The sequence below is a fragment of the Thalassophryne amazonica genome, chromosome 5 (assembly GCF_902500255.1).
Source record: "Thalassophryne amazonica chromosome 5, fThaAma1.1, whole genome shotgun sequence".
Taxonomy (NCBI): Eukaryota; Metazoa; Chordata; class Actinopteri; order Batrachoidiformes; family Batrachoididae; genus Thalassophryne; species Thalassophryne amazonica.
Window position 1 is genome coordinate 23554786 of NC_047107.1, and position 23212 is coordinate 23577997.

The window sequence follows — 23212 nt, forward strand, 5'->3', positions numbered from 1 at the left end:
AGAGAGGGTGTCTGTCTCCCTGATCTGAATTGGGAGCTGGTTCCACAGGAGAGGAGTCTGAAAGCTGAAGGCTCTGCCTCCCATTCTACTCTTACAAACCCTAGGAACTACAAGTAAGCCTGCAGTCTGAGAGCGAAGCGCTCTATTGGGGTGATATGGTACTACGAGGTCCCTAAGATAAGATGGGACCTGATTATTCAAAACCTTATAAGTAAGAAGAAGAATTTTAAATTCTATTCTAGAATTAACAGGAAGCCAATGAAGAGAGGCCAATATGGGTGAGATATGCTCTCTCCTTCTAGTCCCCGTTAGTACTCTAGCTGCAGCATTTTGAATTAACTGAAGGCTTTTTAGGGAACTTTTAGGACAACCTGATAATAATGAATTACAATAGTCCAGCCTAGAGGAAATAAATGCATGAATTAGTCTATTGTAAAAACACTTCCAGATCATTTAGCTGTCTTTTTGGTGGAACTGCTAGCGATCCTGCTTGCGCTGTGGTGGGTGGAGGTGGTTTAAATTCAGTCGTCAGGTCATCTGTTCAGATTCAATGGCAGCATTGCTCAGCATCTCAAATGGCAAATCTGTTTGCAGACCAGAACTGGTCAGTGAGATTCTTCAAAGCCTATTTAAACTACAGCAACAGAATGTTTCATGTGGGTTCTTAGGGTTCTTAAATCTGAAGTAAAAACAACTGTCAAGACAGAAATGAAGAAAGCATGAAAAAAGCAGTGGGACAGAGAATCTAGGGATTGTTTTTTATAAAATTCAGGCGCAGGTTGGATCAAGGAGGCAGGGGAGATGGAGTCGCAGGGAAGAAGACATAATCACATGACTACGTATAGGTCACACAGGTTTAAATCACACTCTCAACATCACTGGAAAACATGAAACTGGTCACTGGAAACTGAGGTGCAGCAGGAGGGAGTGTGGAGCACATGTTGCGAGAGTGTCAGGCAAACAGACAGCGAAGAATTCTACAAGACAGTGTCAGAACAGTTAACGCTTCAAATATTACTTTCCTTTCCTACAATTACACCACCTGCTTCGAGGCATGTACTCACATATCTAAGAGCCCCTTCACACATAGTACAAATCAGGGCGTATGAGCGAACCACGAAAATATCGAGCCGATGGGCAGACGTGAACAATCCCACTGTGACGGTTTCATGCATGAAACCATCACAGCGAGAACACAATGGGCCTCATGTATCAACGTTGCGTACGGCGATATTTGAGCGTATATGGGGTGTACACCAAAACAGCTGCGCTACTTGGCATTTATCAATGTGGTTGTTGGCGTACGCTGCGCTGAAAATATACACCAGGTCGAGAGGTGGCGTAAATTATACACCAAAATGAACCAGCGCTGTAAATTATACACCAAAATGAACCAGCACATAAAAATGAAACTGATCAACATGATAAACAGTGCCATTATACAAATCAATGCATATGTTACATAAATAACACTTTCCTGATTATACTACATAATAATCAATACAAATCCTGCTGTTGCGGGATTGTTATGGAGCACGATCCGTGGCTACAGTGCTGACAGGAAGGAAAGCGCTGCTCGCCTTTTTCTCCAGACTTCGAGCCTGGAGCCAGAGCAGCGATGAGCTTAACTTAATGTGGTGTGATCATTTTAGACAATGAAATTGATAATAACAACTGTAGTTTTGTCATTCCCTTAATTCGCCCGTGCTGCAACCAGGTTTTGTCGTCTCCATTCGGTTGTCACAATAAAATAAATACAGAAATACATTTAAAAAATAAAGAAATCTGACAGATTAGGCATCTTATTAATTGAGCGAGCAAATATCCACATGTCAAGAATTATTGACGTGAAAAGAGAATACAGTGGTCCCTCGCTATAACGCCGTTCACCTGTTGTGGCCTCGGAGTCTCGCGGAGTATTTAGTCCAATTTTGCATGCCTTTTTTTTTACAGCGTTCTGTGTTCTGCGTATCTGTTTATAAGAATCTTGTCGCCCAGAAGAAAAAAGAGCGCCAACAACTACTCATAACTGTGTTTGTCACTCGGAAACAAACACCTGCAGCCAGGTGTGAGTGGAAAAAGGCGCGGCGTCAGGACGCAGAGGCCCGATCTGTGAAATACTGGTCAGTCACTATTAATAATTTCTTATGTGTCCGACCTCGTTCATTGATCGTTAAAATTAATTTGTTAGTTCTAAATGCCATCATAATTATTTATAGGAAAACTTTCTATTTTTATTTCTCAAACAAATGTTTGGGCCTGAAAACAGTTTGGTCTTATTTTCCTACTAAGGTTTGAACTGAAGTGAGAAAATGTTCATGCCTGATTGAGAAAGTGTATAAACTGTGTAGTGAGGGGTTTTACAGCTTTGAAACGTCTATAATAATTGTAAAAAATAACGCTGCCTAACGTCGCGGTTTCACGTATTTCAGGCTATTTTTTAGAACGTAACTCCAGCGATTAATGAGGGACCACTGTAACACTTTATTGATTATATACTACAAACTACTACGATACGACGGCCGCTTTTGACGCTCTATTGGCACGCGTCGTGATTGGTGAAGTTCTTTTTCATTGCCGTCTTCCTGGCTTCCATGTCGTAAAATGAGGGTGTGTCTGAAGCGGAGTCTGAATATTTATGGGCGTGTTTATTATAATTACGGTCGTTTTCACCTGCCGCATTTATCAAGATCACGTCAGGCGTACGCCAGAAATGGGCAGGTGCGCACTGCTTGATACATGTCACGGCGACTTTGGTGTATTTCAAGTTTACGCCGTAAATTTACCCACAAGTGCACAACATTGATACATGAGGCCCAGTGTGAGCAGCTGGAGCATACACTCAACATACACTCAACAAAAATATAAACGCAACACTTGGTTTTGCTCCCATTTTGTATGAGATGAACTCAAAGATCTAAAACTTTTTCCACATACACAATATCACCATTTCCCTCAAATATTGTTCACAAACCAGTCTAAATCTGTGATAGTGAGCACTTCTCCTTTGCTGAGATAATCCATCCCACCTCACAGGTGTGCCATATCAAGATGCTGATTAGACACCATGATTAGTGCACAGGTGTGCCGTAGACTGTCCACAATAAAAGGCCACTCTGAAAGGTGCAGTTTTGTTTTATTGGGGGGGATACCAGTCAGTATCTGGTGTGACCACCATTTGCCTCATGCAGTACAATACATCTCCTTCGCATAGAGTTGATCAGGTTGTCAATTGTGGCCTGTGGAATGTTGGTCCACTCCTCTTCAATGGCTGTGCGAAGTTGCTGGATATTGGCAGGAACTGGTACACGCTGTCGTATACGCCAGTCCAGAGCATCCCAAACATGCTCAATGGGTGACATGTCCGGTGAGTATGCCAGCCATGCAAGAACTGGGACATTTTCAGCTTCCAAGAATTGTGTACAGATCCTTGCAACATGGGGCCGTGCATTATCCTGCTGCAACATGAGGTGATGTTCTTGGATGTATGGCACAACAATGGGCCTCAGGATCTCGTCACGGTATCTCTGTGCATTCAAAATGCCATCAATAAAATGCACCTGTGTTCTTCGTCCATAACAGACGCCTGCCCATACCATAACCCCACCGCCACCATGGGCCACTCGATCCACAACACTGACATCAGAACACCGCTCACCCATATGACACCACACACGCTGTCTGCCATCTGCCCTGAACAGTGTGAACGGGGATTCATCCGTGAAGAGAACACCTCTCCAACGTGCCAAACGCCAGCGAATGTGAGCATTTGCCCACTCAAGTCGGTTACGACGACGAACTGGAGTCAGGTCGAGACCCCGATGAGGATGACGAGCATGCAGATGAGCTTCCCTGAGACGGTTTCTGACAGTTTGTGCAGAAATTCTTTGGTTATGCAAACCGATTGTTTCAGCAGCTGTCCGAGTGGCTGGTCTCAGACGATCTTGGAGGTGAACATGCTCGATGTGGAGGTCCTGGGCTGGTGTGGTTACACGTGGTCTGTGGTTGTGAGGCTGGTTGGATGTACTGCCAAATTCTCTGAAACGCCTTTGGAGACGGCTTATGATAGAGAAATGAACATTCAATACACGAGCAACAGCTCTGGTTGACATTCCTGCTGTCAGTATGCCAATTGCACGCTCCCTCAAAACTTGGGACATCTTTGGCATTGTGCTGTGTGATAAAACTGCACCTTTCAGAGTGGCCTTTTATTGTGGACAGTCTAAGGCACACCTGTGCACTAATCATGGTGTCTAATCAGCATCTTGATCTGTGCACTAATCATGGTGTCTAATCAGCATCTTGATATGGCACACCTGTGAGGTGGGATGGATTATCTCAGCAAAGGAGAAGTGCTCACTATCACAGATTTAGACTGGTTTGTGAACAATATTTGAGGGAAATGGTGATATTGTGTATGGGGAAAAAGTTTTAGATCTTTGAGTTCATCTCATACAAAATGGGAGCAAAACCAAAAGTGTTGCATTTATATTTTTGTTGAGTGTATGTAACCACATCGCCAGCTGCTGTGAAAAAAAAAAAAATACATGCCACCCACGGGATTCGAACCTGCAATTTACAAAAGCTCTGACTGCCAGCCAGAAACTTTACCACTGTGCTATCATCACTGGCCTGTAAATGGTGTAGAAAAATGCCTGAAATCAACAAGGACATGGACAAGGTGTGCTGTGTGTGGCCACTGCAGCCCAGCACAAAGGCGAAAGATGTTTTATGTATTTCCTCGTGAGGACAGCAGGTAGAAACACCTGCCTCACAGAGGAATCTTGTAAGTTCATGTCCTTCAAAACACAGCACCTGTTCTCCAGCTGGGACATCCAGGAGCAGCGAAAGTGATCATCTACTGACTGTTTTTGTATTAATAGTGTGAATGGCCACACATTTTCTAACTGCCAAGTGAGTGATCTAAGATGTTTGTGTGTGTCACCTGGAATTTGGCCAACACCTACCGCGAGACAGTTCAAATGGGATCTCACAGGGTACACTCTGTCTTTCAGTCACTGGTGTGTGCAAACAGTTGTAGCAACAGGTGTATGAGGCATTGGAGGCAGCTTCGATTTTACACGTATTGCATACGATTCCTGCTTCATGCACAATTTGACCACATTCGTACTGTGTGTGAAGGGGCCCTAAAGGAAACAGGGTTATTAAAGAGAATTTAGTACCGGATTTTTTTCCCCTCCCCTCCCTCATCTTCACAATTCCTTAAGAGGATAATGTACATCAGAATTCAGTAATGCTCCACTCCTAACCAGTTGGTGGCAGTAATCAAATCAAATCAATTTTATTTATATAGCACCAAATCACAACAAACAGTTACCCCAAGGCGCTTTATATTGTAAGGCAAGGCCATACAATAATTAGGGAAAAACCCCAACGGTCAAAACGACCCCCTGTGAGCAAGCACTTGGCGACAGTGGGAAGGAAAAACTCCCTTTTAACAGGAAGAAACCTCCAGCAGAACCAGGCTCAGGGAGGGGCAGACTTCTGCTGGGACTGGTTGGGGCTGAAGGAGAGAACCAGGAAAAAGACATGCTGTGGAAGAGAGCAGAGATCAATCACTAATGATTAAATGCAGAGTGGTGCATACAGAGCAACAAGAGAAAGAAACACTCAGTGCATCATGGGAACCCCCCAGCAGTCTAAGTCTATAGCAGCATAACTAAGGGATGGTTCAGGGTCACCTGATCCAGCCCTAACTATAAGCTTTAGCAAAAAGGAAAGTTTTAAGCCTAATCTTAAAAGTAGAGAGGATGTCTGTCTCCCTGATCTGAATTGGGAGCTGGTTCCAGAGGAGAGGAGCCTGAAAGCTGAAGGCTCTGCCTCCCATTCTACTCTTACAAACCCTAGGAACTACAAGTAAGCCTGCAGTCTGAGAGCGAAGCGCTCTATTGGGGTGATATGGTACTATGAGGTCCCAAACATAAGATGGGACCTGATTATTCAAAACCTTATAAGTAAGAAGAAGAATTTTAAATTCTATTCTAGAATTAACAGGAAGCCAATGAAGAGAGGCCAATATGGGTGAGATATGCTCTCTGCTTCTAGTCCCTGTCAGTACTCTAGCTGCAGCATTTTGAATTAACTGAAGGCTTTTCAGGGAACTTTTAGGACAACCTGATAATAATGAATTACAATAGTCCAGCCTAGAGGAAATAAATGCATGAATTAGTTTTTCAGCATCACTCTGAGACAAGACCTTTCTAATTTTAGAGATACTGCGCAAATGCAAAAAAGCAGTCCTACATATTTGTTTAATATGCGCATTGAATGACATATCCTGATCAAAAATGACTCCAAGATTTCTCACAGTAATACTAGAGGTCAGGGTAATGCCATCCAGAGTAAGGATCTGGTTAGACACCATGTTTCTAAGATTTGTGGGGCCAAGTACAATAACTTCAGTTAAAAGCAGGAAATTAGAGGTCATCCATGTCTTTATGTCTGTAAGACAATTCTGCAGTTTAGCTAATTGGTGTGTGTCCTCTGGCTTCATGGATAGATAAAGCTGGGTATCATCTGCGTAACAATGAAAATTTAAGCAACGCTGTCTAATAATACTGCCTAAGGGAAACATGTATAAAATGAATAAAATTGGTCCTAGCACAGAACCTTGTGGAACTCCATAATTAACCTTAGTCTGTGAAGAAGATTCCCCATTTACATGAACAAATTGTAATCTATTAGATAAATATGATTCAAACCACCGCAGCGCAGTGCCTTTAATACCTATGGCATGCTCTAATCTCTGTAATAAAATTTTATGGTCAACAGTATCAAAAGCAGCACTGAGGTCTAACAGAACAAGCACAGAGATGAGTCCACTGTCTGAGGCCAAAAGAAGATCATTTGTAACCTTCACTAATGCTGTTTCTGTACTATGATGGATTCTAAATCCTGACTGAAACTCTTCAAATAGACCATTCCTCTGCAGATGATCAGTTAGCTGTTTTACAACTACCCTTTCAAGAATTTTTGAGAGAAAAGGAAGGTTGGAGATTGGCCTATAATTAGCTAAGATAGCTGGGTCAAGTGATGGCTTTTTAAGTAATGGTTTAATTACTGCCACCTTAAAAGCCTGTGGTACATAGCCAACTAATAAAGATAGATTGATCATATTTAAGATCGAAGCATTAATTAATGGTAGGGCTTCCTTGAGCAGCCTGGTAGGAATGGGGTCTAATAGACATGTTGATGGTTTGGAGGAAGTAACTAATGAAAATAACTCAGACAGAACAATTGGAGAGAAAGAGTCTAACCAAATACCGGCATCACTGAAAGCAGCCAAAGATAATGATATGTCTTTGGGATGGTTATGAGTAATTTTTTCTCTAATAGTTAGAATTTTATTAGCAAAGAAAGTCATGAAGTCATTACTAGTTAAAGTTAAAGGAATACTCGGCTCAATAGAGCTCTGACTCTTTGTCAGCCTGGCTACAGTGCCAGACAGACTCTTTTTCCAGGCTAAGTGAAGATCTTCTAAATTAGTGAGACGCCATTTCCTCTCCAACTTATGGGTTATCTGCTTTAAGCTGCGAGTTTGTGAGTTATACCATGGAGTCAGGCACTTCTGATTTAAGGTTCTCTTTTTCAGAGGAGCTACAGCATCCAAAGTTGTCTTCAATGAGGATGTAAAACTATTGACGAGATACTCTATCTCACTTACAGAGTTTAGGTAGCTACTCTGCCCTGTGTTGGTATATGGCATTAGAGAACATAAAGAAGGAATCATATCCTTAAACCTAGTTACAGCGCTTAATGAAAGACTTCTAGTGTAATGAAACTTATTCCCCACTGCTGGGTAGTCCATCAGAGTAAACGTAAATGTTATTAAGAAATGATCAGACAGAAGGGAGTTTTCAGGGAATCCTGTTAAGTCTTCAATTTCCATACCATAAGTCAGAACAAGATCTAAGATATGATTAAAGTGGTGAGTGGACTCATTTACATTTTGAGCAAAGCCAATTGAGTCTAATAATAGATTAAATGCAGTGTTGAGGCTGTCATTCTCAGCATCTGTGTGGATGTTAAAATCGCCCACTATAATTATCTCATCTGAGCTAAGCACTAAGTCAGACAAAAGGTCTGAAAATTCACAGAGAAACTCACAGTAACGACCAGGTGGACGATAGATAATAACAAAACTGGTTTTTGGGACTTCCAATTTGGATGGACAAGACTAAGAGTCAAGCTTTCAAATGAATTAAAGCTCTGTCTGGGTTTTGGATTAATTAATAAGATGGAATGGAAGATTGCTGCTAATTCTCCGCCTCGGCCCGTGCTACGAGCGTTCTGGCAGTTAGTGTGACTCGGGGGTGTTGACTCATTTAAACTAACATATTCATCCTGCTGTAACCAGGTTTCTGTAAGGCAGAATAAATCAATATGTTGATCAATTATTATATCATGTTGGGGAAGTGTCGTGACACGGACCCACAACAGGGGGCGTTAATGAAGGGACAATGGAATAGCCAAAAAGTAACAATTTAATGTTGAGAAGGTGCACAACATGATACAGACAGATACAAATATGTGTTATATCAATCCAACAAAAGGTGATGTGTGGCAGACTCGAAGATAGGAGACGTCCGGTGAGAGAGAAGCCGGAACCCACACAAGCCTCACCACCAACGGACCTGAAGAACACCGGAGCCGCCAAGCCCTGCGCCCCAGGTGGCCACTGTCTTCAGCAGTCAGACCCGGTACTGCTGGCAGAAAACAGAAACAGTTCTGGATGAGTGTGAGTCCGCACACTCAGTAATCCCACAGTCTGTGTTCAGTTAAGGAGGGGGAACCTCCACCTCCAATCACACACTCGTGCAGCTCCTGAATTAACCACTTATCTGAGTGGGGTGTGAGGCGAAGCCGTCGCAGTCCACACCAAACGCCAACTCCGCAGATAAGGCACACCACAGGAAAACGGCTGCAAAAAGAGATCAGACTATTACTCAAAGTTTAAGTCAGCAGAGAAAATTACCTGTATGGTAGACGATTTCTCGGCGAGGAGGTGGAGTTGCAGTCCGGTCTTTATAGTGGTGGTGATGGGTGACAGCTGGGTTGATTGATGACAGCTGTCACCTCCAGCGGCTCCAACGCCCTCTCCTGCTTGGAGCCCGCACTCCAAGCAGGGCGCCATCTGGTGGTGGTGGGCCAGCAGTACCTCCTCTTCAGCGGCCCACACAACATATCATTTACTAACAGGGACTTAGAAGAGAGAGACCTAATGTTTAATATGCACCACTCTGCATTTAATCATTAGTGATCGATCTCTGCTTCCCTCCACAGCATGTCTTTTTCCTGGTTCTCTCCCTCAGCCCCAACCAGTCCCAGCAGAAGACTGCCCCTCCCTGAGCCTGGTTCTGCTGGAGGTTTCTTCCTGTTAAAAGGGAGTTTTTCCTTCCCACTGTAGCCAAGTGCTTGCTCACAGGGGGTCGTTTTGACCGTTGGGGTTTTACATAATTATTGTATGGCCTTGCCTTACAATATAAAGCGCCTTGGGGCAACTGTTTGTTGTGATTTGGCGCTATATAAAAAAAAATTGATTGATTGATTGAATAGACCACATTTAACTGTCTTAGTCTGTGGTGCAGTTGAAGGTGCTATATTATTTTTTCTTTTTGAATTTTTATGCTTAAATAGATTTTTGCTGGTTATTGGTGGTCTGGGAGCAGGCACCATCTCTACGGGGATGGGGTAATGAGGGGATGGCAGGGGGAGAGAAGCTGCAGAGAGGTGTGTAAGACTACAACTCTGCTTCCTGGTCCCAACCCTGGATAGTCACGATTTGGAGGATTTATGAAAATTGGCCAGATTTCTAGAAATGAGAGCTGCTCCATCCAAAGTGAGATGGATGCTGTCTCTCCTAACAAGACCAGGTTTTCCCCAGAAACTTTGCCAATTATCTATGAAGCCCACCTCATTTTTTGGACACCACTCAGACAGACAGCAATTCAGGGAGAACATGCGGCTAAACATGTCACATGTAATGCACAGTAATGGTTTGCAAACTGCCAACAAAATCCAAAAAAGATGATTTTCTCTGCCAGTTAGTTTGCACTTTATGTCTTCATTCCAGCCTCTTACCACAGCCTTGTTTAGTATTTGTTTTACTGCCTGCCCGTGTTTGACCCCGCTTTGCTTTTTGGACCTTGCTGTTGTCTCTGCCGATGAACTCTGCCAACCTGTGATTTTGAACCCAGCTTGTTGTATGTATGACTTCGCTTCTGTCTGCCGATCATCTGTACTTCTGCCTCACTGACTGCCTACCTGTGTACTGTACTTTTGCCTGTTATTTTTGGATAAAACCTTTTTATTACTTCACCACCTGAGTCTGTGAGTCTACATATTGTGTCCAGCACTCGGTTCATTCCACGCAATGAGTCCTGACAATGTAAGCCTTTATAAATTTAAAATCACTGGTGAACTGGATGCGCATTAGCTAAAAGAACGAATGTTGCCACCTTTAAAACAAAAAAGATGCAATGTGACCATCAATTACACATTTAGTTTTAGTAAATCACTCGTAAAACTGTTTCCAACCCAACACCCAAAAGTTTGGATTACGTATGTAATTCAGCACTCGTTATCTGGGATCTTACTAAATGAGCCCCATAGTCAGGAATAAACAGGAATTAAACAGCCCTTAGTCAGTTCTCCCACCTGAGTTACAGTCACCCCTAAAGCCTTGTGGTTAGTCAGTAATGATTACACAAAACAAATATTGCAAGAACATAAGAGATTTAGTGAATAAACAAGCCAAAGTTCAGGCACTTTGATCAAGCTTTTAAGTCCCTCTGTCTTTCTGTCGACTGTGTTTCTTGGTCTGTAGCCGAGGAGACAAACACATAGGTAAGTAGTGTGATATGTAATATGTGAGTTGAACTGTTATGTTGTCATGCACTACTTTGTCATTATTTTTGGAGGGTATGTACAATCTATTGAATTCTGTAATTCTAAATGTTGTGAATACTGGTGTTTTTTTTCTTGCATTTCCTTGTTTCTCTGTAGCTGAAGCATGGTGAGTAAGGAAATGTAATTATTGTACCATTGCCCTGACTTGTACTTTTTAGGAACATATGCAAAGATGTGATGTATCTGTTCCAGTCTGCATTCAACACTTATAAAGTTATGTAGAAACATCACATTTTTTTTAAATTTTCTGAATTCACCTCTTATCCAGCCCACTCAACCTTTTTGAGAAAATTTTGTGAAAAGTATTTTGTTAGATTCTGAGTCATCAAAACACCAAAAAAAAAAAAACCCAAAACAAACAAACAAAAAAAAAAAACAGAAAAAAACTATTTTGCATAAGTAACAACATAACTGACTTCTGAATCTCAACAAGTTGTGATGAAGCAAACATGTTACTTGACGATCCGTACTGTTGTACCTTTTTACTCTCAGGTCACCATGAAGCACACAGGTCTGAGTGTCTGGATCTTCTCTGCAGTGATCTGTGTGGGCAGAGGTCAAATAAACCAAGACACTGCACCTGACAGCAGTGCCAACAGTTTGTCGCTAGTCAACGAGGCAAACAAAGAGTTTACCTTCCAGCTGTACAGGAAATTGGTTGCTCAGCCTGGGTCAGAGGGCAAAAATGTCTTCTTCTCCCCAGCAAGTGTGTCCATGGCCCTGGCTGCTTTGGCTACAGGAGCAAAGGGACAGACCCACCATCAGATCTTCAGTGGTCTGGGATACAATGACTCTGTGCTGACACAGGCAGATATAGATCAGAGCTTCCACAGCCTTCTTGTTAAAGAAAATAAGACGTGCCATGAAGACGTCAGTGAAGGAACTGCTGTGTTTGTTGATGACCACTTCAAGGTGAAGCCTGAGTTCCTGGAGAACCTCAAGAAGTTTTACTTGGCAGATGGGTTCACTGTCAACTTTACTGAAACAAAAGACAGTGCAAACAAAATCAACAAATATGTGGAGGAGAAGACCAACGGGAAGATAGACAACCTGGTTGAAGACCTGGATCCATTAACGGTCATGTATCTCCTCAGCTACATTTACTACAAAGGTAAGAGGCTGACACCAGATCTTCTTTGATTCTCTTGTTATTAATCAATCAATCACCTAAGAATTTTACAGTTTTTTTTTCCTCTGTTCATCACTGTCAAATAGGAAAATGGGAAACGCCGTTTGACCCAAAACTCACCAAAGAAGAGATATTCCATGTTGATGCCAACACTAAGGTTCACAGTTCTTCAGTTAATGTTTTAACAGTGAATTATTCATGTAATAAAAATGACTGTAATTAGCCACCTTCAATGATGGTAGTATTTAATCAACATAAAACAATATTTAACCAAATTAAGAAAGAAGAAAAGCCTAATTTTGCCTGTGTTCCCAAGTGTGAAGGTTTTCACCTGTTTTTCAATTTGAGCTGATCTTATTTTATACTAGTGTGAAAAAAAAATGATTTCACCTTTTTAAAAAATTATTTATATTATGTTCAACATTTAACTAAAGTCAGCTTTTATTTCACCAGTTTTAAATGTCTCAAAATAAAAGGAAGAATGCCAGAGTTAATTTCAGTTTTATAAATCTTCTTTGTCTTTTGGCTGTTCCGTTAGGGGTCGCCACAGCAGATCAATCGTTTCCATCTCACCCTGTCCTCTGTATCTTCTTCTGTCACACCAACCACCTGCATGTCCTCCCTCAGCACATCCATAAACCTCTTCTTTGGCCTCCCTCTTCTTCTGCCTGGTGGCTCCATCCTCAGCATCCTTCTCCCTACATACCCTGGGTCCCTCCTCTGCACGTCCAAACCGTCTCAATCTCGCCTCTCTGACTTTGTCTCCAAACCGTCCCACCTGAGCTGTCCCTCTGATATGTTCATTCCTAATCTTGTCCATTCTTGTCACTCCCAAAGAGAATCTCAACATCTTCAGCTCTGCCACCTTCAGCTCTGCCTCCTGTCTTTTTGTTAGTGCCACCGTCTCTAAACCGTACAACATAGCTCACTACTGTCTTGTAAACTTTCCCCTTCACTCTTGCTGATATTCTTCGGTCACAAATCACTCCTGCCACCTTTCTCCACCCACTCCACCCTGCCTGCATTCTCTTCTTCACCTCTTTACCACACTCTCCAAATATTTAAACTCATCTACTTTCACCACTTCAACTCCTTGTAACTGCACTATTCCACTGGGCTCCCTCCCATTCACACACATGTACTCAGTCTTGCTTCTACTGACTTTCATTCCCCTTCTCTCCAAAGCATATCTCCACCTCTCCAGACTAGACTCAACTTGCTCTCTACTCTCACTACAGATCACAATGTCATCTGCAAACATCATAGTCCATGGGGACTCCTGTCTGATCTCATCCGTCAACCTGTCCATAACCACTACAAACAAGAAAGGACTCAGAGCTGATCCTTGGTGTAATCCCACCTCCACCTTGAATGGGTCTGTCATTCCGACTGTGCATCTCACCGCTGTCACACTATTCTTGTACATGTCCTGCACTACCCTAACATACTTCTCTGCCACTCCAGACTTCCTCATACAATACCACAGCTCTTCTCTTGGCACCCTATCTTAAGCTTTTTGTTGTGTGGGCCGCTGAAGAGGAGGTACTGCTGGCCCACCACCACCAGAGGGCGCCCTGCCTGGAGTGCGGGCTCCAGGCACCAGAGGGCGCTGCCGCCTTATGGGAGTAGCCTGGGTGACAGCTGTCACCCATCACCAGACACAGCTGTTCCACTCAGCACAGAGGTATATCTGGAGGACGGCGTCTCCACCTCAGTGCCGAGATATCGCCTAAGACTGAGGTAATATTCTCTGCATTTATATTCTGAACAAACCAGCTAAACTTGTTAAACCTTTTCAGGACTGTTGACTACTGATAGCTTCATTGCTTGGATAAGTACTCACCTTCCTGCTGTACTTTGACAAGAGGTGGAGGCGGCTTCTCCCCTCTCCGTTACTGGGTGCGGTCGCATCCACACCTGTGTGTTGTTGCTCTCTCCCGCCAGCAGTACCGGATCCGACGAGCGGAGGCAGTGGCCACCTGGGAATTCGGGACTTGGTGGTTCCAGTATTTCCAGGGTTCGGTGGCAGAGGAGATCTGGGTGGTTCCGGTTCGACGGAGACGGACGTCTCCTACCTTCGAGCCTGCCCACACGACACCAGCGGATTCGACCCCAAATTGTGATTGTTGTATTTATTGTGCTCGTTTCACAATAGTAAACCTTGTTATTTACCTTCTCCATTGTCCGTTCATTGCGCCCCCTGTTGTGGGTCCGTGTTCCTACACTTTCACAACACTTTTTCTAAGTCCACAAACACACAATGTAACTCTTTCTGGCCTTCTCTGTACTTTCCCATAACTTCATGCTGTGGCTGATCAGCTTTATGCCTCTGTAGTTACTGCAGCTCTGCACATCACGCTTGTTCTTGAAAATAGGAACCAGCACACTTCGTCTCCACTCCTCAGGCATTCTCTCACTTTCCAAGATTTTATTAAACAATCTGGTTAGAAACTCTACTGCCATCTCTCCTAGATATTTCCATGTCTCCACTGGAATGTCATCTGGACCAACTGCCTTTCCACTCTTCATCCTCTTCATAGCAGCCCTCAATTCTTCCTTACTAATCTCTTGTACTTCCTGATTTACTCTCACCACATCCAGCCTTTTCTCTCACTCATTTTCTTTATTCATCAGCTCTTCAAAATATTCCCTCCACCTTCTCAGCACACACTCCTCACTTGTCAGCACATTATCATGTACATCTTTTACCACCCTAACCTGCTGCACATCCTTTCCAGCTCTGTCCCTTTCTCTGGGCAATCAGTACAAGTCCTGTTCTCCTTCCTTACTATTCAACCTCTTGTACAGCTTGTAATATGCCTTTTCCTTTGCTTTTGCCACTTCTCTTTTGGCCTTACTGCATCTCCTTGTACTCCTGTCTACTTTCTTCATCTCTCTGACTATCCCAAAACTTTTTCACCAACCTCTTTCTCCTTATGCTTTCCTGGACCTCTTCATTCCACCACCAAGTCTCCTTGTCTTCCTTCCACTGTCCAGATGTCATACCCCGTACTGTCCTAGCTGTCTCCACATTTGCAGTACTTTTCCAGTTGTCCAAAACTGCTTCCTCTCCAACCAGTGCTTCTCTCACCTGCTCACTAAATTTTACACAAGTCTTCCTCCTTCAGCTTCCACCATCTGATCCTTTGTTGACCTCTCAGTCTCTTCTTCTTTACCTCTAAAGTCATCCTACAAACAACCACCCTCTGCTGTCTAACGACACTCTCTCCTGCCACCACTTTACAGTCTCTGATTTCTTTTAGCTTCCATCTCCTATAAAGAATGTAGTCCACCTGTGTGCACCTTCCTCCACTCTTATGTTACCCTGTGCTCCTCCCTTATCTTAAAGTAGGCATTCACCACAGCAATTTCCATCCTTTTTGCAAAATCAACTACCATCTGTCCTTCCCCTTTCCTATCCTTGATACCACATCTACCCATTACTTCCTCATCACCTCTGTTCCCTTCACCAACATGCCCATTGAAGTCCGCTCCTATCACCACTCTTTCATGCTTGGGAACACTCTCCACCACCTGATCTAACACACTCCAGATATCTTCTTTCTCCTTCATCTCACAACCTACCTGTGGGGCATATGCACTGATGATATTCATCATCACCCCTTCAATTTCCAACTTCACACTCATCACCCTGTCAGACACTCGCTTGACCTCCAACACACTTAATGTACTCTTCCTTTAAAATGACCCCAACACCATTTCTCTTCCTGTCCTCACCATGGTACAACAACTTGTACCCACCGCCGATGCTCCTGATCTTACTTCCCTTCCACTTGGTCTCTTGCACACACAATATGTCTACCATTCTCCTCGCCATCATATCAGCCATCTCTCTCCCTTTACCAGTCATACTACCAACATTCAAAGTCCCCACTCTCATTTCCACCCTTCTAGTTTTCTTCTTCTCCCACTGTTTGTGGAAACGTTCTCCTCCTCTTCTTCGTCGTCTTTGCCCAGCAGTAGCCCAATTTCCACCGGCACCCTGTTGGGCAACAGGACTGGTGGCGGACATTGTTAACCCGGACGCGACCAATCCGGTATGGAAATTCGATTCTTAGTCTGCATAGTTGGATTGGCTTGTTTTACGCCGGATGCCCTTCCTGACGCAACCCTCCTCATTTATCCGGGCTTGGGACCGGCACTCAGAATGTACTGGCTGCACACCCCATGTGGCTGAGTTAATTTCAGTTTTATAAATGTAGCCCTAAAATGACAGAATACTTCACTGGCCTTTACATTATCCTGAATGTTATTCTCTGTCCTTGCACTTTTGTGTGTACTTCCACAGTTCCATAGAAACAGAGTAGAAATTACTGTATTAATGTAGACATGGCTTATGTACATTTTGTGAGGTTACTCAACTTAAAAGAAATTGGTAATAATACCCGTGGGCATGAAGACAGCCCCCATGACACTTAATTGGAGAAGCGGATATAGAAAATGAATGGATGGATAAAGAACCTAGTGGGAATATTACATGGATAAATATCTAGAGGTGATTAGATTTTTGAGTAGTTTGGTCAAAGGTCAAGGATCTGGGTCGAAAACACCTTTTTTGGATATCTCAACATGGAAGATCTAAAGCATATCAATCAAATCAATCAATCAATCAATCAATCAATTTTATTTATATAGCGCCAAATCACAACAAACAGTTGCCCCAAGGCGCTTTATATTGTAAGGCAAGGCCATACAATAATTACGTAAAAACCCCAACGGTCAAAACGACCCCCTGTGAGCAAGCACTTGGCGACAGCGGAAAGGAAAAAACCCCTCTTAACAGGAAGAAACCTCCAGCAGAACCAGGCCCAGGGAGGGGCAGTCCTCCGCTGGGACTGGTTGGGGCTGAGGGAGAGAACCAGGAAAAAGACATGCTGTGGAGGGGAGCAGAGATCAATCACTAATGATTAAATGCAGAGTGGTGCATACAGAGCAAAAGGAGAAAGAAACACTCAGTGCATCATGGGAACCCCCCAGCAGTCTAAGTCTATAGCAGCATAACTAAGGGATGGTTCAGGGTCACCTGATCCAGCCCTAACTATAAGCTTTAGCAAAAAGGAAAGTTTTAAGCCTAATCTTAAAAGTAGAGAGGGTGTCTGTCTCCCTGATCTGAATTGGGAGCTGGTTCCACAGGAGAGGAGCCTGAAAGCTGAAGGCTCTGCCTCCCATTCTACTCTTACAAACCCTAGGAACTACAAGTAAGCCTGCAGTCTGAGAGCGAAGCGCTCTATTGGGGTGATATGGTACTATGAGGTCCCTAAGATAAGATGGGACCTGATTATTCAAAACCTTATAAGTAAGAAGAAGAATTTTAAATTCTATTCTAGAATTAACAGGAAGCCAATGAAGAGAGGCCAATATGGGTGAGATATGCTCTCTGCTTCTAGTCCCCGTTAGTACTCTAGCTGCAGCATTTTGAATTAACTGAAGGCTTTTCAGGGAACTTTTAGGACAACCTGATAATAATGAATCACAATAGTCCAGCCTAGAGGAAATAAATGCATGAATTAGTTTTTCAGCATCACTCTGAGACAAGACCTTTCTAATTTTAGAGATATTGCATAAATGCAAAAAAGCAGTCCTACATATTTGTTTAATATGCGCATTGAATGACATATCCTGATCAAAAATGACTCCAAGATTTCTCACAGTATTACTAGAGGTCAGGGTAATGCCATCCAGAGTAAGGCTCTGGTTAGACACCATGTTTCTAAGATTTGTGGGGCCAAGTACAATAACTTCAGTTTTATCTGAGTTTAAAAGCAGGAAATTAGAGGTCATCCATGTCTTTATGTCTGTAAGACAATCCTGCAGTTTAGCTAATTGGTGTGTGTCCTCTGGCTTCATGGATAGATAAAGCTGGGTATCATCTGCGTAACAATGAAAATTTAATCAATGCCATCTAATAATACTGCCTAAGGGAAGCATGTATAAAGTGAATAAAATTGGTCCTAGCACAGAACCTTGTGGAACTCCATAATTAACCTTAGTCTGTGAAGAAGATTCCCCATTTACATGAACAAATTGTAATCTATTAGATAAATATGATTCAAACCACCACAGCGCAGTGCCTTTAATACCTATGGCATGCTCTAATCTCTGTAATAAAATTTTATGGTCAACAGTATCAAAAGCAGCACTGAGGTCTAACAGAACAAGCACAGAGATGAGTCCACTGTCTGAGGCCATAAGAAGATCATTTGTAACCTTCACTAATGCTGTTTCTGTACTATGATGAATTCTAAATCCTGACTGAAACTCTTCAAATAGACTATTCCTCTGCAGATGATCAGTTAGCTGTTTTACAACTACCCTTTCAAGAATTTTTGAGAGAAAAGGAAGGTTGGAGATTGGCCTATAATTAGCTAAGATAGCTGGGTCAAGTGATGGCTTTTTAAGTAATGGTTTAATTACTGCCACCTTAAAAGCCTGTGGTACATAGCCAACTAATAAAGATAGATTGATCATATTTAAGATCGAAGCATTAAATAATGGTAGGGCTTCCTTGAGCAGCCTGGTAGGAATGGGGTCTAATAGACATGTTGATGGTTTGGATGAAGTAACTAATGAAAATAACTCAGACAGAACAATCGGAGAGAAAGAGTCTAACCAAATACCGGAATCACTGAAAGCAGCCAAAGATAACGATACGTCTTTGGGATGGTTATGAGTAATTTTTTCTCTAATAGTTAGAATTTTATTAGCAAAGAAAGTCATGAAGTCATTACTAGTTAAAGTTAAAGGAATACTCGGCTCAATAGATCTCTGACTCTTTGTCAGCCTGGCTACAGTGCTGAAAAGAAACCTGGGGTTGTTCTTATTTTCTTCAATTAGTGATGAGTAGTAAGATGTCCTAGCTTTACGGAGGGCTTTTTTTTTATAGAGCAACAGACTCTTTTTCCACGCTAAGTGAAGATCTTCTAAATTAGTGAGACGCCATTTCCTCTCCAACTTACGGGTTATCTGCTTTAAGCTGCGAGTTTGTGAGTTATACCACAGACTCAGGCACTTCTGATTTAAAGCTCTCTTTTTCAGAGGAGCTACAGCGTCCAAAGTTGTCTTCAATGAGGATGTAAAACTACTGATGAGATACTCTATCTCACTTACAGAGTTTAGGTAGCTACTCTGCACTGTGTTGGTATATGGCATTAGAGAACATAAAGAAGGAATCATATCCTTAAACCTAGTTACAGTGCTTTCTGAAAGACTTCTAGTGTAATGAAACGTATTCCCCACTGCTGGGTAGTCCATCAGAGTAAATGTAAATGTTATTAAGAAATGATCAGACAGAAGGGAGTTTTCAGGGAATACTGTTAATTCTTCAATTTCCATACCATAAGTCAGAACAAGATCTAAGATATGATTAAAGTGGTGGGTGGACTCATTTACATTTTGAGCAAAGCCAATTGAGTCTAATAATAGATTAAATGCAGTGTTGAGGCTGTCATTCTCAGCATCTGTGTGGATGTTAAAATTGCCCACTATAATTATCTTATCTGAGCTAAGCACTACGTCAGACAAAAGGTCTGAAAATTCACAGAGAAACTCACAGGAACGACCAGGTGGACGATAGATAATAACAAATAAAACTGGTTTTTGGGACTTCCAATTTGGATGGACAAGACTAAGAGTCAAGCTTTCAAATGAATTAAAGCTCTGTCTGGGTTTTGGATTAATTAATAAGCTGGAATGGAAGATTGCTGCTAATCCTCCGCCTCGGCCCGTGCTACGAGCATTCTGGCAGTTAGTGTGACTCGGGGGTGTCGACTCATTTAAACTAACATATTCATCCTGCTGTAACCAGGTTTCTGTAAGGCAGAATAAATCAATATGTTGATCAATTATTATATCATTTACTAACAGGGACTTAAAAGAGAGAGACCTAATGTTTAATAGACCACATTTAACTGTTTTAGTCTGTGGTGCAGTTGAAGGTGCTATATTATTTTTTCTGTTTGAATTTTTATGCTTAAATAGATTTTTGCTGGTTATTGGTGGTCTGGGAGCAGGCACCGTCTCTACGGGGATGGGGTAATGAGGGGATGGCAGGGGGAGAGAAGCTGCAGAGAGGTGTGTAAGACTACAACTCTGCTTCCTGGTCCCAACCCTGGATAGTCACGGTTTGGAGGATTTAAGAAAATTGGCCAGATTTCTAGAAATGAGAGCTGCTCCATCCAAAGTGGGATGGATGCTGTCTCTCCTAACAAGACCAGGTTTTCCCCACAAGCTTTGCCAATTATCTATGAAGCCCACCTCATTTTTTGGACACCACTCAGACAGCCAGCAATTCAAGGAGAACATGCGGCTAAACATGTCACTCCCGGTCCGATTGGGGAGGGGCCCAGAGAAAACTACAGAGTCCGACATTGTTTTTGCAAAGTTACACACCGATTCAATGTTAATTTTAGTGACCTCCGATTGGCGTAACCGGGTGTCATTACTGCCGACGTGAATTACAATCTTACCAAATTTACGCTTAGCCTTAGCCAGCAGTTTCAAATTTCCTTCAATGTCGCCTGCTCTGGCCCCCGGAAGACAACTGACTAGCAGGGTTATGTCAAAACTACTGCATGGATTTTGACAAAACTTGCACCACAGATACATATTAGGCCATGAAAGACTCCATTAAATTTTGGAGGTGATCTGGATCCAGATTCTCGATCAAGATTTCACTTTATATAGGCTTTGAAGGATTACATCAAAACTACTTCACGGATTCTCATGAAATTTGCACCATAGATAGATATTAGTGCATGGAAGACTCCACTGAATTTTGGAGGTTATCCAGATATGGATACAGAATACAGATCAAGATTTCCTTTTATATAGTCTTTGAAGGATTACTTCAAAACTTCAAGGATTCTCACCAACTTTGCACCACAGATAGATATTAGTGCATGGAAGACTCCACTGAATTTTGGAGGTGACGTCAGAAATCTCCAATTGCTCGTTTTAAAAACTATATTTTCCATTTTTACAAACCTGCGACTACAATTATATCTTAATAACTGAAATAACAGTCACATTTGTTATATTCTGATTATGGAGTCATATATTAACATCACTCCTTATCACACATCCTTAAGACATATTGTGCCATTAAAATACATTCCTTTTCTCTGACAGGTTCCAGTTCCGATGATGAATAGCGAAGGGGACTTTGACGTCTATATCGACAGGCAAATTAACACGTCGGTGCTACGCCTTCCCTTCAGTAACTCCTACTCCATGCTGCTGCTGCTGTCTGATAATTTGGCTGCAGTGGAGGACGTCATTTCCGCAAGATACGTCACCAAATGGCTAAAATGGATGAAACCCAGGTTGTAGAATAACTGAATTTTTAAATTATGGTTTATTTGTTTTATGATTTTGAGCTAGAAATGAATGAAAAAGGATAACAAAAGATGGAAAGGAAAGGAAGCAACATAAGTACATCCGTAATATTAATAGTAATAATAACTGATCATTTGTAAATGAATAATCCATGTTAAAGTCCCTCTGTGTTTTATCCTTTTATTTTTAGTGAATACGATGTATTTGTTCCCAAGTTCTCCATTAAGACTCGCTATGAGCTGAACAATGTGTTGAAGGAAATGGGAATGACAGACATGTTTGGTGACGCAGATTTGAGTGGCATTTCAGAGGGGAAGAAACTGGTTGTGTCCGACGTAAGGATGGATCTACAGCTTCAGCTATGGTTGAATAACAGTTTCATGTTTGAATCCCTTTCATCTCCTGCATTTATATTTGACTGTAGATTGTGCATCAAGCCACTCTGGATGTGGATGAGGGAGGAGCCACAGCAGCAGCTGCCACAGGCGTTAACATAATGCTTCTGTCCTTACGCATTGTCCCAGTACTGAAATTCAATCAACCATTCATTGCCCTGATCACTGAACAATCCACAGGAAAAATCCTTTTCATGGGCAAGATTGTCAACCCAACCATCTGAAAGATGAAACATTGTGTTCATTCAAGCACAACATTCACAAGACATTAAATCCAATCAAATCTGTGTGTGTGTTGATATTATAAGTCAATCAAAACACTTTGTTCAATGCAGTGCATCCAGAAAGTATTCACAGTATTTCACTTTTTCCACATTTTATGTTACAGCCTTATTCCAAAATGGAATAAATAAAATTTTTTCCCTCAAAATTCGACTCAACACCCGATGCCAAGATGAAAAATGTATTTTTTTTTATTTGTTTTTTTTTATGTTTTTTGCTTTTTTTTTTTTGTAAATTGTTGCGAATTTATTAAAAATAAAAAAAAACTAAGAAATCACGCGTACATAAGTATTCACACCCTTTGCTCAATACTTTGTTGATGCACCTTTAGCAGCAATTACAGCGTCAAGTCTTCTTGAATATGATGCCACAAGCTTAGTGCACCTATATTTGGATTCAGGTCTAGACTCTGGCTGGGTCACTCAAGGACATTCACAGAGTTGTCCTGAAGCCACTCCTTTGATATCTTGGCTGTGTGCTTAAGCCCCGTTTACACATAGACGGTAAGAGCTCCCGGAAGCGTCCCGGAAGAGTTTTTGGCCGTCTTAAGGATCAAACGCCGTTGTCAACGCCGGCACTAGGGGGCGTGGCTTAGTTCCGGCTTTACCGGGAATCGTCAAAAAAATTATTCAACATGTCGAATAATTCCGGGAGCGCTCCCGGAGAATTCGCGTGATGACGGAGACAACGCGAACAACGGTGTTTGATACTTTTTAATCGGCGTTTCATCCTGCCCCTTTCTGTAGTGCCGCAGTTTACACCGCCGTAATTGGCGGCCGGCATTGTATCCCTAACCAATGGCGTGTAAAACGGCGAAAGAGCCCACATCGGCATCCTCAAAGGTGTTTTAACCGGCAACAGAGGCAGACAAAACAGCGGCGCTAGCGGACAGTACGCCATTCTAAACACCACCTCCCAGTTAACGACGTTCCAAATGGCCGATAGGCGGCTGTCAGTATAAAAATGCTAGCGCGCTGCATGCAGGCCTCTCACTCACGGCCAGCTCCAGATATTTTTGCAGAGAAGCTCCAGTATGCCTCCTAAAAGCAAATTGGCAGCAGCAAGGACTTACCAAGAGGTCTGGTTCAGAAGCAGAGGGTAGCCCTGTGGTGGAGACGAGCAA

General features: G+C 42.4%; 1 protein-coding gene across 1 annotated transcript; it reads left to right on the forward strand.

Moving 5' to 3' along the window:
* Window positions 1-11391: 11391 nt before the first annotated feature.
* On the forward strand, window positions 11392-22105 carry LOC117509751 (hibernation-specific plasma protein HP-55-like). Its single transcript, XM_034169447.1, has 5 exons — window positions 11392-12040; window positions 12145-12215; window positions 21206-21399; window positions 21603-21747; window positions 21837-22105. Exons 1-5 carry the CDS (start codon window positions 11428-11430, stop codon window positions 22029-22031), a joined length of 1218 nt encoding a protein of 405 aa, XP_034025338.1. The 5' UTR covers window positions 11392-11427; the 3' UTR covers window positions 22032-22105.
* The last annotated feature ends 1107 nt before the right edge of the window (window positions 22106-23212 follow it).